Source organism: Capricornis sumatraensis, chromosome 16 (genome assembly GCF_032405125.1).
Source record: "Capricornis sumatraensis isolate serow.1 chromosome 16, serow.2, whole genome shotgun sequence".
Classification (NCBI taxonomy): Eukaryota; Metazoa; Chordata; class Mammalia; order Artiodactyla; family Bovidae; genus Capricornis; species Capricornis sumatraensis.
The window spans coordinates 31,014,742-31,032,462 of NC_091084.1; the positions used below are offsets into that span (position 1 = coordinate 31,014,742).

Consider the following 17,721-nt stretch of genomic DNA (forward strand, 5'->3'; position numbering starts at 1 on the left):
AAAAATTTTTTTTTTATTTTTTAAAGCGCATTCATTGAGGGCCTTCCTATTTTGCATAGAGTAAACTGGGCAACAATTCCGTCTTGCCTGTAGCACAATAAGGGCTCTTTTATTCTAGAAGTGTTAAATCCGGGCTAACCCATCTCGCATCCGTGCCTCGAGGCGGAGAAGGCGCACTCGCCCCCGACCCGGCAGCCGCGTTAGACTGGAAGCGGCTCTCGCGGGCGGTTCGATTCCCAGCGCATCCCGGGAACGTGTGTAATCGGCCTCTCGGCTCTCGAGGCTGCGGGCGGTGGGGCTCCCTCCGCCTCCATCCTCCCCGTAGCCCTCGCCCCTCCCCCTCTCCCCGGAACCCGCGCTCGGCGTCGGGCTCCTGGGCTTCCTTCCCCCCGCCTTCTCCCGAGTCTGCCGCTCCCGGAGGGCGGGGCACGCAGTTATCCAGGTTGCGGGGCGGGCGGGCGGGCGGCAGGCTGCGGCCCGGGCCTCGGGATGGCGTAGCGGCGGCCCGGCGTCGGCAGGGCGGGCCTGAGCCCGCTATACAGCTCGCTGGGCCGGCTGGCGCGGCCCGGCGCTCGGCATAGCGGCGGCGGCCTGCTGGCGGCCGGGCGGCGCCGGGCGGCCCAGGCAGGTTCCGGGGCCCGCGGCCCCCCCCTCCGCCTCCCCGCCCCCCTGTGTTGTCGCCTCTCCCTCTCGCTGCTTCACTTCACGGGGCGAACATGGCGCACAGCTGTCGGTGGCGCTTCCCCGCCCGACCCGGGACCACCGGGGGCGGCGGCGGCGGGGGGCGCCGGGGCCTAGGGGGCGCCCCGCGGCAACGCGTCCCGGCCCTGCTGCTTCCCCCCGGGCCTCCGGTCGGCGGCGGCGGCCCCGGGGCGCCCCCCTCCCCCCCGGCTGTGGCGGCCGCGGCGGCGGCGGCGGGAAGCGGCGGGGCCGGGGTTCCAGGGGGAGCGGCCGCCGCCTCAGCAGCCTCCTCGTCGTCCGCCTCGTCTTCGTCTTCGTCATCGTCCTCAGCCTCCTCCGGGCCGGCCCTCCTCCGGGTGGGCCCGGGCTTCGACGCGGCGCTGCAGGTCTCGGCCGCCATCGGCACCAACCTGCGCCGGTTCCGGGCCGTGTTTGGGGAGAGCGGCGGGGGAGGCGGCAGCGGAGAGGTAAGGGGGCGAGGAACCCCCCAGGCCCGGGGTCTCGACCCTCTGCGGAGCCCCCCCTCCCCTCCCCCATCCGGGATTGTGGAGCATCCCAATTCGGGGACCATCCCTGGGTCCCTGACCCGGGGCAGACGGCCCTCCCATCTCGGGTCCCCCATACTGGGGTGCAGACCCCAAGGCGCCCCCACCCCGGGGTTCGGACCCATCTGGCCGAGAGCCTTTGCCCCCGACCCTCCTTGCCCTGACCCTTCCCCAAATCCTTTGGCACAGACCCCTCTCCCGGGTTTCCCATCCCGGGACTGAACCCCTCCTCCCTTTCACAGATTACCTCATCCGAGCAAGATTCCTCCCTCCCTCCCTTCCTAGAGACTTGATCCCGCCACATCCCCGCCTCCCTCTCTGGGCAGATGTTTTACTCCTGGGGCAGTTTTCCTCTCGGGCATCTCTCGGGTGATGGCCTCATCCAAAGCCACGTTCTTCTCCCACCCTTGGGGATCGGTGTCCCTTCCAGCACCTTGCTTCGGAAGACCTGGTGAACCCTCGCCCTGTCCCCGGGCCAGGTTCCTACACCAGCAGCCACTCCCCCTTCCTTCACCTCCACCCGCGCCCCTACCCCCCACCCCCAGCAGAGAGGTCCTCCCGTCATCCCGCCCTACCCCACCAGGAAAAAGCTACTTTCCTCTCCACCTTTCTCCCTTCGCCTCCTTTCCCTCTGAAGATAACGGTGATCTCTTCGTACAGCAGTCTGTTTTCCCCCATCTTACAGAGCTGCAGATTCTAGCCTACGGGTAGCAGGGGCTTACACTACCTTCACTCCACCCTTTCCCTCCTTTAGAATGAAGGGTTAGTGGCATCTTTGCGGGGGGAAAATAGTCCACCGTCCCTCAGGCTCAGAGAAGAGCAGCTCTCCACCATTTCCCCTGGAGAGGAGGCAGGCTTTCCCCTCCAGCTCTGGGGAAGGGGGCCCCCGTGAGGGGAGGTGTTTGTGGGGGACTTGGGCAGCATCCTCCCAGGGGAAGCAGCTGCTGCTCTCCTACCCCACCCACTGTGCCTGAGAGCACGCAGTCTCTAGCCCTAGGTCCCTCCCGCCCTTCTTTTCTCCGTCATTTCATTATTGATCCACCTTTTCCTAGGCCAATCCTGGGGCTTGGAAGGGGTGGGGGAAGCAGGGTTGGAGTGAGGAGAGTAGATAGGGACAGTTTTACTGGTGGCTGCTTCTGGTGGAGAGAAAGAGGGTTATGAAGAGCTTATGAAGCAAAGTTATTCCTTAGAAGGAGTTAGGGCTCTCTCTCTGATTTGTTTTAAGGGGGACCCAGGGAGGATGAAGGGTCTCGAGCTTTGCTCCTTCCCCATTAGTACCGGGAGGAGAATGGGGAGGCTTTGATAGACATTATTTGGCCCCCTTAAGCCAAAAGGAAAGTTGCCCTGGGAAGGGAAGTTGAGTTCAGGTTCAGCCAGTGGCGTTGCGCATTTGTTTTCCATTGGGTACAGAAGGGGGAGTTTGAATTGGAGGGGAAGGGGCAGAATGGCATAGAGGGGGGTGCTAGAAGGAGGAAGAGCAGCTGCTTGGGGCTGAAGCCGAGTGGGTAGGGGGTTGCTGCTCTGGAGTGCTCTTGATTGAAACAGAAAGGGAAAGATAACAACGAGCCGTTTCCTGCGTGCTCTGCCGTCGGTGCACACAAAATATCCTGGGCAAACCCCTGGTCCCCTATTGTGCCCTGCACCCCTTTAGATCTACGGAAAGATCCTGGGAAGAAGGGGAGGGAGGAGATCCCAGGGACCCTGGCCCCTCCTTTCAAGGAGCTGGCATTTTTTAGTTGTTAGTCTTCCTGCCTCCTTTTTTAAATCGTTTCTAAGGCAGCATGATGAGGAGACTGACAACAACCCGCCTTCTGACAGAGCAAGGAGGACATGATGGGGGCGTGTTCCTTGCTCTGTAGCTAGCTGCTGCGTCCCTCTTCCCTGCCTCTCTCTGCTCTCTCTCCACCTCCTTTTCCCAGCCTTCAGAAGGCAGCTGCAGTCAGCAGGGTTGTTTGAGACTATTTATTGGTTGCTGTAGATTATTATTTTTTTTTGAAAGGCCAATTCTGTATTTTTTAAGCTAACAACACAGATCCCATGTAGTTGGAGAACCAAAGGCCTCATACATGACAAAAAGACTGAACCGTTCAGGTTACTTGCATGGAGTTGGTGCTTAAATGTGAGTTGATTTTGTTTTTTTAAAAGATACAGCAGCAAAAAAAATAAATAAATAGACTTACTGACATTTCATTTACCTGCTTATTTTCAAAACTGAGACTTGCCTGGTTATATGTAGAATTTTAGCCCATGTATACTTGAGTATAATAAGAACATCTCTATTAGGAGAAGTTAGTCTATTTTTAAGGGGATCCTGAGAAGCATTTTCTTCTTGTTTAGCATGCTTGTATATTTTGTATTGAAGGACCAAGTACTTGTTCACATTCCAAATGTTATCACATATTCAAAAGCAAAGTTTTATGCTGACAGCTTCCAATCATAGCTTTTCAAGAGACTGGTTAGAAAGAGAGCCACCTGGATTCAGGGACCTAATGTCTGGGCACCAGAATATTTTATCTGTTGGTCTTTGACAAGTCACCTTTAAAGTTTTAATCAGGTGCTAACATTTTCTTACCCACTGGCATTATTTTGTTTAGCATTAGTATATAGTGTAAAGCCTGTCAAGGAGTTACAGTAATTTCAACTAAGAGCATATTAATATTTTTTTTTCTTTAAGACTTTTGCGTGAACAGTAGTTGCTACTTCTCAGTATGAGAAGAATGGTTGACTCCTTATGTTAAACTTCAGTATTTTTTCTGAATTCAGCTAGAATGAACTGTTGTTCCATTGGTAAGCATTTCATATGGTAGTTTGAGTTAATCTAGGATGGGTTAATGGTATATGTTCATGAGTACTCACCCATGGTACGGTTTAGTACTAAACCATAGTGATTACATCCTTGGACCTGGTTGTTTTCAGTGTAGAAACCAAGAGTTTTGTTAGAGAGTCTTACAAATTAATGATAAAAGTTCCAAAAAGGAGGTTTAGGGTTTCCCTGGGCTAACACGGAGTTCTAAAGGTTGTTTCTCAGAAGTTGCTCACAGATCTGTATCAAGCCTTGTCTGGTTCTTGAAGGCGTGGTTTGTGATCCAGAATGATTCTGGCCTCTTTATATTCTGGTTTGCTCTAAGTGAATAATGACTATAATTTCTCAATAACAAAAGCGTACTTATTGAACTGCTAAGTTCAAGTGGTTGAAAGATGACAGAACTTCCAGGTCAGTTCCCGCCTTCAGCTGCTTTAGCTGCAGAAGGTTTGTCCCTTACTGCCACACATTCTGAACTTCCCTTGGGATTACATCTCTCTCTGAGTAATAACTACATGTAAGAGTTCTTCATGGCCAAATTCTGTCAGATGGGATTATTTTTTTTTTTAATCTACATAAGTGTTGCTGGTCTCCTGTTGGGGCTTTCTTTGTGACAATTGTGAAGTAGAATTAATTTGAGTTTTATTTGATTGTGCACTGTAAGAAATCACAGCGGTCTGCTTTTTTGCTTCCCTCTGCCCTGCATGGTGTCAGGGTCCTACTTTTTGAGGATTGTCTCAGGTGGGGTTTATGTGAGTCTACTCTGCCATCTGAATATACATAGTTCAGCATTCTCTCTGTTGATTAGAATTGGGACTGTTTTAATATGAATCCCTGAATGGTCTTATCAGCATGTAGTCTTTGCTTATTACTTTCATACTCCAGTTACTGTTCATACCACCTCACAAAAGGTTAAAAGCAGTATTTCCATTCTGATTGAACGTGGCAGACTTTGATTAGCTATAAATGGAAACTGAATCACAACATTGTTATGTATTTGTCTTTATGCTTGAAATGGCAGTTTAGTTCAGGTAGCCCCAGGTGGGCTCTTGAGTGGGGATTAGAAAAGATGTAGTTGTGGAGTGGGAGAGCATCTGTGATTTTTTTTTTTAATGGTCTCTGGGTATATGTGCCAAGAGTGGGAGTTGCTCTTTCCTTGCCCTCACAGCTAATCCTGAGCTGGGCAGAAGGAAAGTGAAGCAGAGGACAAGCAGGCTAGAAGAAACCCCTCCGAGTGGAAGTCGGTAGACGTGACGTGAGTCCTCGTACTCATCTCTTTCACTCACCAGTCTGGACAATTTCACTTTTAACCTGAAACTTCCGACCTGTAAAATGAGAAGGTTGGGCCACATGTCAGTTCAGGAATCTTTTCTGCTCCAGTATTCTCATTCCTTTCTGTTATATTAATTATTTGCTCAGGTCAGAACTTATTCTTAATTTTTTTTAGGAGTCAGAGTCAGTGAACCTGTTTGGTAATTTTTAATATCAGAGTGTACATTAGCCCATTTAACTGCCATAATTATTGGGAAGAGAAATTTGAACTCGGTAGGAAAGTTTTCTTTGTATGGACAAGATGTAAGAACTCTATGGGAAAAGTTCTTAGATGAAGTTGACCAATTTCATTTATGAGAAAAGTGAAGATATAATTTTGAGTATAACTTATCTGATATTTAGACACCCTCTTGTTTGGCTAAATTTGTTTCTATGTTTTCAGTATTGTTGATTCTTGACTGTCCAAAAAGAAGTTATTTTCACTCTAGGTCGTATATTCCTTTAGGTGTATGAGCTTTTAAATGGAAAAAAAATCCAAGACACTAATGTATTTATAAGTCCAAAGTGATGGTGCCCACATTGCAGGGAGTAGTTGTTAATAGGCTCAGAAACATTCTGGTTTTTACTGAGCATCCCAAATGCAATCTTTAGAACTTTTCTTCACCTCTCACTGAAAGGCATATCACTTGTCTCCACCTTTGCTTTCCAACTAATTATCTTAAGGCACTTGCTCTTGTAGGAAATTGTTGGGTCACAAAAGAGTGATTGATCTTGATTGGAAGTTGAGAAAACACTCATCTTGACTCCCCTCCCATGTCTACTCACCTGGTATCCGGCCTTCCACAGAGCAGCTGTGCAGACTTACTACCCACTGCCTTCCTTGCCCTGTGGCTAAAGGGGGTGGGTAGCCCTGCTATGCTTGCTCTGAGGCATAACAGACTACACTGCCTCTCTCTCCTTTGGAGACTCACTGTTTTAATTGTAGGTCTCCTAATTAAGATCTCTTTGTGCCTGCCCACATTCCACTAGTGTTGGCACAGAACTTCAGCTTCCTTCTAGCACTTAACTGAAGGCCTTCAGTCAGGCCTTTTGTGAACATCTTGTCTCTTTCCATTCTTTCTCTGCCAAGGTGGAGAGCTCAGTGGCGGAGACCTATGAGACTGGGAGAAGCTTTGTGACTGTCACTACTTTGGGAGGAATTTATTCTTGGATTGCTGGGATGGGACCTTTTTTTGTTTGCATATATTATTTTCAGGAATTAAGAAAGGTTAAATTACTAATGAGTCTGACATGCGATACCTACATTTAAGTCAGATTCTTAACCCTGTAGGCACTAGGGGGAAGGAGGAAGCTAAAGAGTTTACTATTAAAAATATTTGTTTGGGTCTTAACTACACTGGTTTAAAGCTTGATGAGCAAAATCTTATGGAGTAAGTCACGGACTTGGGCTTTCTGTGGTTTCGAAGATGATCAATCAAACGAAATGATCGATTAAATTGTATCAGATTTTTAAAAAAATATTTATTTATTTGGCTGCTCCAAGTCTTTGTTGCAGCACATGGGATTCTTGGTTACTGCATGTGGGATCTAGTTCCCTGACCAGGGATTGAAGCCAGACCCCCTGCATTGGGAGCTCCGAGTCTTAACCACTAGACTACCAGGGAAGCCCACTGTATCAGATTTTAAAACATGGAGTTAACTTTGATATTTGAATTAACTTTTTTGATTAGAAAAGATTTCCGGAGGGTCTCAAAATTGCTGAGTTAGTTAAGAATGCTCTTGTGAGTCTCCAGTATTTCTTGAGAAGATCAGGAATTGTCTAGGCTTCTAGAGTAGTTTCAGAATAAGGGAAAGTAATTTTTCTGGAGAATGTAGTTTTACTCTCGTCCCCACTGTGTAAGTGCTCACAATACAGTCCTTTATATGTGGCATGTTAGAGGAACTGCAGTCTTTATTAAGAAAAAGAAATCTTGACTCCTTCACCTGGATCCAGATGGTTTCATTGATCACATCGGTATCAGACGGACAAAGGGCGACTTTTTTGTTGTTGTTATTGTCATTTCCTTGGTTGTGAAGAAGGCCTGAAAGAAGGAAGTCCGGGATCTTTATGGCATGCATGAAATAAAGCTGGAGGCCTGTGCTCTTATACCTGAGTGGGTGGTTTTATGGCCTAATTCTCTAATTGCTGGCATTTATGACAGTGTGGATGCAACTGGCCCTGTGGCTGAGATGGATTATGTTGGGAATAGGGAGAGAAAAGGGGTCCTTTTGTTAGCCTTTTCATTTTCCCCCTCAATAAGTTCTCTGAGAAAGCCCTGAGGAAATACAGGGACTTGGACTGAGGGAATGACATCCCATAAAATGGTTCTTTACGTTTTTAAAAAGGATGAGCTGCTTTTCTTGACCTATCCAAAGAAATCCATACCACCACTGTTAAATATTTCAATGAGCTTTGTATCTTGTCAGGTTACACTCCAGGGGACGCCAACCAGGAGAAGGTTGGAGGCACTGCCAGGCATTTGCTTCTAAAAACCAAGATATTTGAAAGAATTCTGTTGTGTGGATTTTATTGTAGTTGTTTTGGATGATATAAATCCTCTTGTAAGCTTAGTATGAAACTTCTTAGAGGCCAAACTTGGTTTAACTTTTTAGATGTTGAATATAACTATTCTGATGTGTTTTAGTTTTAAAGAAACAGTTAAAGATATAAATGTAAGAGTTAGTTGGCAGTTTTCTGTGCTGTGTATGAAAATTCCCCTTTTCTTTGAAATGAGTAGTTGTTTTTCTATTTGACAAATAGACTGAAGGGATTTCCCCAGCTATTTTACCTTTAATTATCGTTACAGCAGTGCCTTGTGTGGCACCAGTGGGTAGGATCTATTCAACTGGCATTTATTTCTGGAGTTGGAGTTTTTTCCCCATATATTTTATCTGTTTTCTTGCATTTCTTTTTTTGTGTTTGGTTGGAATATTTGAGTGTAGACGTTTTGATGCCTTTCATCAGTAAGAGCTATGAACTTTTCTAACATTTGGACTGTTTCAGAGAGATCCAACCCTTACGATCCACACTTTGCTGAAGCATCGTTGTTTCATTCTCATTTTACAGCATCAAAGTAATTGTGGCTTTCTGTCTTGAATTAGGGGAATAATATTACTTGTAAGGAGTGTTTTTAGAGAAACTTTTAAAAATGAAGCTCTCCTTTGTACTCTCTCAGTTCTAAAAACTGGGGAGTAGTTAATCACACATATCTGTAATAAATATCTACACCTCGAGGAATAAATATTTACACATGCTTGTATTCATCCTCTGTCCATCCATGATTATTGACTGACTTTTTAGATCAAACACAAACATACAACATTGTCCCTAGATTATTGCCTTTAATTATAAGCAGTAAAACCATGTGGATAGCATCTCTTTAAGCTTAGTTAATGAGGAAATCCTTTTGTAATCTCTCCAGCAAGGATTTTTTATTCATGCATGTATAAATACCTTTACAAAGGAAAGGTAGAATCTTATTATCTAATCTGTAATAGTGTGAGATAGTATAGCACAGTAATTAGGAGCTATTAAGACCATGAGCTCTGGGTTTAGACCGGCTGGGTTCAAATCTTGGCTCAGCCATTTAGTAGCTGAATGACTTTGGAATACTTTCTTAACCTCTCCATGCTTCAGTTTTTTCATTTGTAAATTAGTGGTAATTGTGCTTCATAAGATTATTGTGAGGCTTAGTTAAAATTATTATGCATGCAAAGTATTTAGCACTTTGCCTGGTACTTAGCAATCTTTAATTATTATTAGGACTTAGATTTAAAGGACAGGAGTGCTTCTTTTCCCACCGAGATAACAGGTTCTTATTACTTTGAGGTATATATATGTGTGTGTGTGTGTGTACATATGTATCTATTCAAGTGCTATAATCTTGATTTAAGAATGTTCTTGCTTTTGGTATCGGTGTCAAGTTCATCACTAAGCTAGGTGGAACCAAACTGAAGCCAGCCACACATCTTGCTAACAGTGGGTACCACTGGTATCTAACTAGAATATAATTAGAGATAAGTCAAAAAGGGAGGAAAAAAACAAGACAGTAAATAGGCAGGTAGGTAACCAATGAAAGCAGTGCCTTCATGAGTTGCATAATTATCAGGCCAAGGCAGCTGTATTGGGGTTGCTACTCTTGGTCTCTATAACTGGTGTTCCTTATCTTTTCAAGTATGAGTACATGGTGATTTCCTGCAACAACTCTGAGGCTTGGCCCCCAGGTTCAGATTCATTAGTCTATACTTGGTAACTGTTTGACATTTGTTCTCAAGTTTCAGCTTAAGGAGAGTAAGTTTAGGCCTATGGAGATCAATGCAATTACAATTTATTTACAGAAGAAATGCTAAGTTGTAGGCTGGAACTTAAACTTAAGACATAAAAATAACCACAGTAGAATAGTCAAAAAATAAATTAAGTTTCAAGAGTCATTCGTAGAGGATAGTATGCTTAAGGAGGAAAAATATAGTTTTATTTCACTTAAAAAATAGGTTTGCTAAAATACCTGATATACTATTTTTTTTACAGATGAAAAAACCAAGGTACAGACATGTTAAATAGATTTCCTTAAGTTTTGTGTCTAGTAAGTGACAGATAGTGAAAATCACTCAGTCATGTCCGACTCTTTGCGACCCCATGGACTATGTAGTCCATGGAATTCTCCGGGCCAGAATACTGGAGTGGGTAGTCTTTCCCTTCTCCAGGGGATCTTCCCAGCCCGGGGATGGAACCCAGGTCTCCCACGTTAGAGGTGGATTCTTCACCAGCTGAGCCGCCAGGGAAGCCTATAAGTGATGGAGCTAGAATTCAAATCCAGACCTGTAACTATTTGAAGGCTCATTCATGCTCTTTGTACTGTGCTACCTTCTGTCTTTCTCTTCCCACCCCATCCAGTCAATTTCTGGGGCTTGTCTGTGATACTGTTGTAGTGTTCCTTTAATCTGTCCCTGTTTTTCTGTTTTTATCATCCTACTTTAAATTTCCATTACCTTTGCATGGATTATAATCATAATCTCCTAACTGGTCTCTCTGCTTTCTTTTTCACTGTATGTACAGTGTTGCCAGTGGGTTTCTTAAATACAGATCTGATTCTGTCACTTTATTCCTAAAACTCTTTGACTTCTCACTGAATGTAAAATAAGATTTGAAATTCCCAGCCCTTCATAATCTAGCTGGCCTACATTTCTACATTTTGAACATTATCTCCGAACACACATTTTCACTTAATGTGCTTCAGCCGTATTGAACTACCAGTCTGTTAGATGTTCTCCACAGTGTGTTTGTACCTGCTTGTATGCCTTTGCTAATGCCTCTCCTTTGCCTTAAAGCGTTTTCCCATCTTGACCTGCCTCTGACTTACTCATCTCTCATGGCTCAGTTCAGACCCTACTCTTCCTGAAGCTTTCAAGATACCGCTCCTATCTGAAATTCAGCTTTTCCTTTTCTGTTTTCTTAGTGTTCTTTATCCTACCCTTAAAGAATTCACTCCGGGATACTTTCTGTTGTACATACTTTTGATTGTGTCTGTCTTTCCCTCATTAGATTATGGTTTCCTTAAGACATGGACCATTTCTGAGTCATCATTTGTGTTTTATGTTGTTTACAATGGTGACTTTTCATTTAGAAGGTGACCAGTGGATGCTGAATTGAAAATTTGTTATACATATAACTTCTAGAAATACTTTGTAAGGATATATTGCCTAAGGTATTATGTTGTTCAAGACTATTAGCAGGATAATTATGAAGCTAACTTAAGTACAGCAGAAGAAAGTCTAAGAGCCGTCAAAGGACACTTTTGTAAAAGTAGTGGTCGGGGCTTTAGAGGTGATGTCGAGGAATCCGGATGGGGTGGTATCATCTTTTATATAGATAATGCTGGCACTGGTCACCCCCTTACTGGAGTGTTGTTTCCATTTCTAGGTTCCTCAACTTAAAAGGGATGAGGAGACCTTGGAGACCGTTCCGAGGAGACTCAAAAGATGATTATATGATTGGAAGTCAGTCCTGTGAGGAAAGGTTGAGAAAATGAAAGGTTAAGAGGCAACTTAATAACTTCAAAAAACATGAATGGATCCATAATTAGGAATGGTAACCAGCTGTTTTCCAGCTCCACTGATGCTCAAATAAGAGAAAAATAGGTCTAAATTGAAGCAAAGAATAGTTGTATAAAGAACTTGATGCTGATGATAATTTTCATAATGATGGTGAAAAGATTACTGAACTAATTTTATGATCTTTTCTGGAGGTGAATTTTAAAGTACAGTCTTACATATGTGTAAAATGACTTCTCAAGCTACCTTCTCACTCTCTGAATCAACAGTTTTTTAAAAATTCAGATCCTGGAGGGTGTGGATCATGTTCTATACTTTTTAATATTCCCCAAGGGCCTCTGGGGTCTCACTGGCTCCCTGAGAAGCATTTTATTTGAATTGTCAGTTTATGGCAATAATTAACTTTCAGTAGCAAGCTCTAGAGAAAGGTCTTTATGAAATGATTTTATAGTGGTTTTATAGGAGAATAAAAACTTGGTAAATGGAGCTAAGAGGGAAATCTTAAAATCGAGAAACTAGGGGAGATAGTAGTTCTGGTCTCAATATAGGAAGCAAATATTTATAGCTTTTATATCCATTTTCAGTTGTAGTCTAAAGAGATGTGCTGCAGAATATTCCTTGTTAAGGGTATCACTGCTTGTGGATGCATTATAACAAGTGCTTTGTATATTGTTTCCAGTCTAATAAGGTTGGCTTCATGTGAATGAGGATTACAAAGGCCTCTGACCCTTGGCTTTTGAGGCCGGGAGGAGGGCTTGCATTACTCAGAATGAAACCTTTTTAGATATGTTGGGTTGCAAAAAGCATTTCCGGCACAGTCAGAATGAAAACTGTGAATTGGGATTATTCATATAGATTACCAAGAGTCTGGGCAGAACTGATATTAACACCAGCTCTTTTTCCTGCTAGCTTTTAGTCCCACAACCTTGAGTGGGTTACTGAAGCTTTAGGACTTTGGAATTTAGTACCGGAACTGTGTAAACTCCTTCTTGTAGGTAAATTGATACTAGGTTTATTTAAGGTTATCTGGCCTTAAGTGATATAAATGTAATGAGTAGCTTCTAAGTTTCACGTAGAATGCTGTCCACTGTTAACCAGACCATCTCAAAATGACTGGAGTTCAGAGGTGAAGCTGGATTGTTGCAGGGATTCTGCAAGTGGTGGCAGAGTAAGTGGTGGCTTGATTACCGAACTGTAAAATTGGTGCCATCTGAGAAATTGGGAAAGATAAGAGAGTCCTGCTTTTCCTGTGGGGTTTCCCTGGTGGCTCAGTGGTAGGAATCCGCCTGCTAATGTGGAGACTTAGGTTCAATCCCTGGGTTGGGAAGATCTCCTGGAGAAGGAAATGGCAACCTGCTCCAGTATTCTTGCCTGGGAAATCCCATGGACAGAAGAGCCTGGCGGACTGTAGTCCACGGGTTTGCAAAAGAGTCGGAGATGATATATATAGTGACTAAACAACAGTTTTCTCTGTAACTTTTAGTTGCTTATCATACAGGTATAAATTAAGAAAGCAAGAGATTACAAAAGCAAAGAATACTTCTTATGATTGTCTATTCTCCTTGAGAGATTCCAGTGTTAGAGTAATAAAATACCAGGGACTCTTTTGTTTTAGTGAGTTAATGCCACATAAACTTTAGTGAGCTTCTCAGAATATGACGATAAACTTCCAAATATGATGTAGAAGTCAGTCAGTTGGTTTTTTAAGATAGTAAGAACACAAAATTTCCAGATTCATACACTGAACATTAATCTTCAAAAATGTTAGGTCATATTCTGTTGACTGACTTGGTAGCTTTGTTGTTTTGCCAAAGACAATGTTGACTTTGGTGTCCGAATTCACTTTGTTCCTTTAGAAAACTGACTCTTTGTAGAGATAACTATTTACCTTTAGAGGAAAGAAAGTTGTGAACTCCTCAGTGTTAACTTTAGTTGCTGTTGGTCGTTCGACAGCCCAGAAGGAAAGATGCAATCTGACTTTTGCACCAAGATCAGAACAACAAGCTGGAAGGAAAAAAAATGAAATATTCTAGTAGAAATTTATAATTAAATGAACATATACCTCAAAGTGAAGTTAACTATTGGAAGTTGGCCTATGGAGGACCAAAACTTCTTGTAATAAAAAGAACCATCTCTGAAAACAGTGTTGGTGTGTGTTTGTTTAATTTTTCCAGGCTATTCAAGTGGATCTAGTCATTTTGTGGTACTTCCCTGTTAAACAAAGAAGAAGCCCTGTCATTGTGTTGATTAATTTAATGTCTACAGTATATCAGTTAAGTGGGCTTTATTTCTTCTACTTCAGCAAGTAGACAAACCAGTTCCGACTTGGAACCTAGAAGTCTGAAAGTCTTTAATTTTTGTTTGTTCTGTTTTGTTTCTTATTTTTTTTGTTTGCTTTGTTTTTAAAGATTCTGCAAAGTAATTTGGAGCATTGCCAAGAATCTGTATAGCTTACTATCTGATGTAGTGGGTTCATTTTGCCTTTTTTCTTTTTCTTTTTTTTCAAAGATGCTGAGCTGCTTTATGTTTGCCTCTTTTTCCTGCAGGATGTGTGGAGCTCAACTGTCTCTTGTGCTGTTTTGAGCATCTCTGCTTCTTGTTCCTGTTGATAAGGAGTAAGGATAAGGAGACAGTTCTTTCTCTAATTACAAAGTGGGTAGCATTTGTGTTTTGTAGGTAACATTGCTAGGTAGAATTGAATTAAATATTTGAAAACGGTTTCATTCCTGCGTAGGTGAAAACTTAACCAACTGTTGTTACTGAGGGACAGTGTATTACTGTCTTTGTACTCTTTAATCCTAGATAACTTTGGAGGGTTCAGTATCAGAGAACATATTTAAAACAATTGAAATCTCTTCCTTTCTGTTACGCATTCAAACAGCCATAGTTCTCTTTGATGCGCCAAGAGCCAGAGAGAATTTGGCCTTGGCCCTGCCACTGCCAATTTGTTGACAAGAGATGATGATGTCAGTTCAATAACTGTATACATCTCTCAACTGGTTGGATTTCAGAAACCATCTTGGCTTAAGTTTATCTCCTGATATCTGTGTATTTGACTATGCTTGAATATTTTATACTTTTTTCTTATAAATTCAGTCAAATTATTGTTAAACTCACATTTGGCAATGATTCACAAGTGTCACTATATAGTTTTCTTTTATAAATGATGAACAGCTTGTAAAGAGGCTTATCTTCCTCCAGTGGCATTCATAAACATAGCACTATACAAAGTAGGAGATAGAGACTTAGCTATCTTAGCTATTTTTCTAAGAATGTCTTTTGTACCAGGCAGATGACCAAGTGTTGGGGCATTAGCCCTGAATAAGTCCCTTCCTTCATGAAACTTACTTTTAATTCCTCTTTACTAAGCTTGGCTTCAAATATAGCATGAATGTAAGTACTAAAATTATAATACCTTGCAAGATACTTTGGATATTGGTCATTTGAAGGTTGAAGCTCTCGAAGCTAATATTAACAGAATTGTTCCTGGGAGCAGTTCAAGTAGTAGTCTTTGTTTACTGATTCTTGAGTGTCAGTTATACCAAGTGTGTTTAATAGCTTTCTTTCCCCTTCCTCTTAAAAGGGAACTTAAGCACATGGGCTTTCCAGGTGGTAAAGTGGTAAAGAATCTGCCTGCCAATTCAGGACACTCAAGGGATGTGAGTTCAGTCCCTGGGTTGGGAAGATCCCTTGAAGTAGGAAATGCGACCCACTCCAGTATTCCTGCCTGGAAAATTTTATGGACAGAGGAGCCTGGTGGGCAACAGTCCATGGGGTTGCAAAGAGTCAGACACGACTGAGTGAGTGTGCGCACACACAATCACTAGCACATCTTTCATTGCCTTCTATAGCTGAGGAAGTGCCACTCTCCACTTTACTCTGGATTTCATCCCCTCTCATCTACTCAGGGTCATTCCTGCAGTTATCCCCTCCTCTCTCGTCCATGGCAGTTTCTGCCTCATCAACATATAAAACTGTTTAACTGATTTAAATAGTTCTTTTAAAAAACCATGGACCCCACATCCTTTCCCAGGCACTATCCAATCTTCCGCTCCCTTTCACAATAAAATTCCTTGAAAGTGCGATGTGTATTTGCATGTGCCACTTTCTCACCTCTCAGCCACTTCTCGTCCTGTGCTGTTGGGCTTTTATTTATCCTCATGACTCTATGAAATTGCTCTTATCAAAATCCTCAAGGGCGTCTCTCTTGCCAGATTGAATAGCTAATTTCTCAGTCCTGCTCCTATTCAACTTTGGACACCTTTTGAACCAGCTGACCACTCCTGTCTTGAGACACCCCTTTCTTGCGTTCTGTCACACCACACATCTATTTTCTTTTCATCAGTTATTAATTTTCAGTATTCTCTATGGCTTCCTTCCATTGCTTAACTCACCTGAATGTTGGAGTCACCTAGGAGTCTGCCTTTGGCCACTTTCTTTATCTGTGCACTTTCCTAGATGACCTCATCCAGGCCTTATCTGTATGCAGAGGACTCCTAAATCTTTGTCTCTAACCATTGACTACTTCTTGGAGTCCCAGACCTATATTTCCAGCTGCCTGTTTGGCACTCCATCTGTGTAATAAGAATAAGCGTGATTAGCATTTACTGAGCATTTGTGGTAGGCCGGGCAGTATTCGGAGTGCTTCACAGGTATTATCTCACCTAAGCATGCCCACCCACTGCGGTAGCCACTACTATTCCCCAACAAGGAGAGGGGTATCCATTGAAGTGCTTGGATATCTAGTAGGTATCTTACACTTCCCATGTCCAGAAAGTCTTGATTTTCTCCTTTCTCCTTGTTTCAGAATGACTCTGCTGTTTACCCAATTGCTCAAGTCTAACATACAGGAGTTATCCTTGATGTCTCCCTATATTTATATTCCAAATAACCCATCAGGAAAATCTGTATTACCTTCAGAATACCTTAAATGCAACTTCCTCTCATGCATTCTTCCAGCACAAGAAGTCTTAGCCATTACAGTCTTCTGGCTGGACTATTCCCTTATCTCCTTGCTCCTGTTCTTACCTCACTAAAGTTTGTTCTTCACTCGGTGACTGTGGATTCCAAATGTAAATCCATCAATTCTTACTGTTCCCTCCTTCAAACCTATGGGCGTCTATTCCCCATCTTCCCTCTCCCAACTGCTTGTGTAAATCCGGGTTCCTTCTCCTGCTCTGCAAAGCTGTACGTGATTTGGCCTCTGGTCGGTCTGCTTCTCCTGCACCACCTCTTCTCGTCTCTCTCCTCTGCTCCACTGCTACACTGGCCTTGTGGTCTGTCACCCATGTCATGCTCGCTGTTGTCTGTAGGCCTTTGCACCTGCTATCTAGCGAGAAAACTGTGTCATCTGGATCTTTATATCTCTGTCTTTTTCTCATTTAGGTCTAAACCAGGGTTCAGCCAGGTTTTTCTGCAAAGGGCTGAATGGTCTCTGTTGCCAGACTCCCCTCTGCTGTTGTAGTCTAAAGAACAGCCGTAGACGATACAGAAACTGTGACACAAGGGGCTGTGTGCCAATAAAACTTTTACTTGTGCACCATGAAATTGGGATTTCATATAATTTTCATGTGCATGATTCTTCTGATTTTTTAACCATATCAGTCAGTTCAGTTAAGTTGCTCAGTCGTGTCCAACTCTTTGTGATCCATGGGCTACATGCAGCACGCCAGGCCTCCCTGTCCATCACCAACTCCCGGAGTTTACTCAAACTCATGTCCATTGAGTCAGTGATGCCATCCAGCCATCTCATCCTCTTCGTCCCCTTCTCCTCCTGCCTTCAATCTTTCCCAGCATCAGGGTATTTTCAAATGAGTCAGTTCTTTGTATCAGGTGGCCAAAGTATTAGAGTTTCAGCTTCAGCATCAGTCTTTACAATGAATATTCAGGACTGATTTCCTTTAGGGTGGACTGGTTGGATCTCCTTGCAGTCCAGGGGACTCTCAAGAGTCTTCTCCAACACCACAGTTCAAAAGCTTCAATTCTTCAGCGCTCAGCTTTCTTTATAGTCCAACTCTCACATCCATACATGACTACTGGAAAAACCATAGCTTTGACTAGACGGGCCTTTGCTGGCAAAGTAATGTTTCTGCTTTTTAATAAGCTGTCTAGGTTGGTCATAACTTTTCTTCCAAGGAGCAAGCGTCTTTTAATTTCATGGCTACAGTCACCATCTGCAGTGATTCTGGAGCCCAAGAAAATAAAGTCTGACACTGTTTCCCATCTATTTGCCATGAAGTGATGGGACCAGATGCCCTGATCTTAGTTTTCTTAATGTTGAGTTTTAAGCCAACTTTTTCACTGTCCTCTTTCACTTTCATCAAAAGGCTC

The 17,721-nt window shown here is 43.4% G+C and overlaps 1 protein-coding gene across 3 annotated transcripts in view; it reads left to right on the top strand.

Annotated features, from left to right (window-relative positions):
- The first annotated feature begins 716 nt into the window (after window positions 1-716).
- Window positions 717-17,721, top strand: part of KMT2A (lysine methyltransferase 2A) — a 73,559-nt gene continuing 56,554 nt past the window's right edge. For 2 of the 3 annotated variants that reach the window (XM_068988703.1, XM_068988705.1), the window contains exon 1: window positions 717-1,148. In XM_068988703.1, the coding sequence (XP_068844804.1) occupies window positions 717-1,148 (432 nt within the window). Of the gene's footprint in view, window positions 1,149-3,246; window positions 3,346-17,721 lie in introns of all 3 variants that reach the window. The other variant, XM_068988702.1, reaches the window with a different exon arrangement.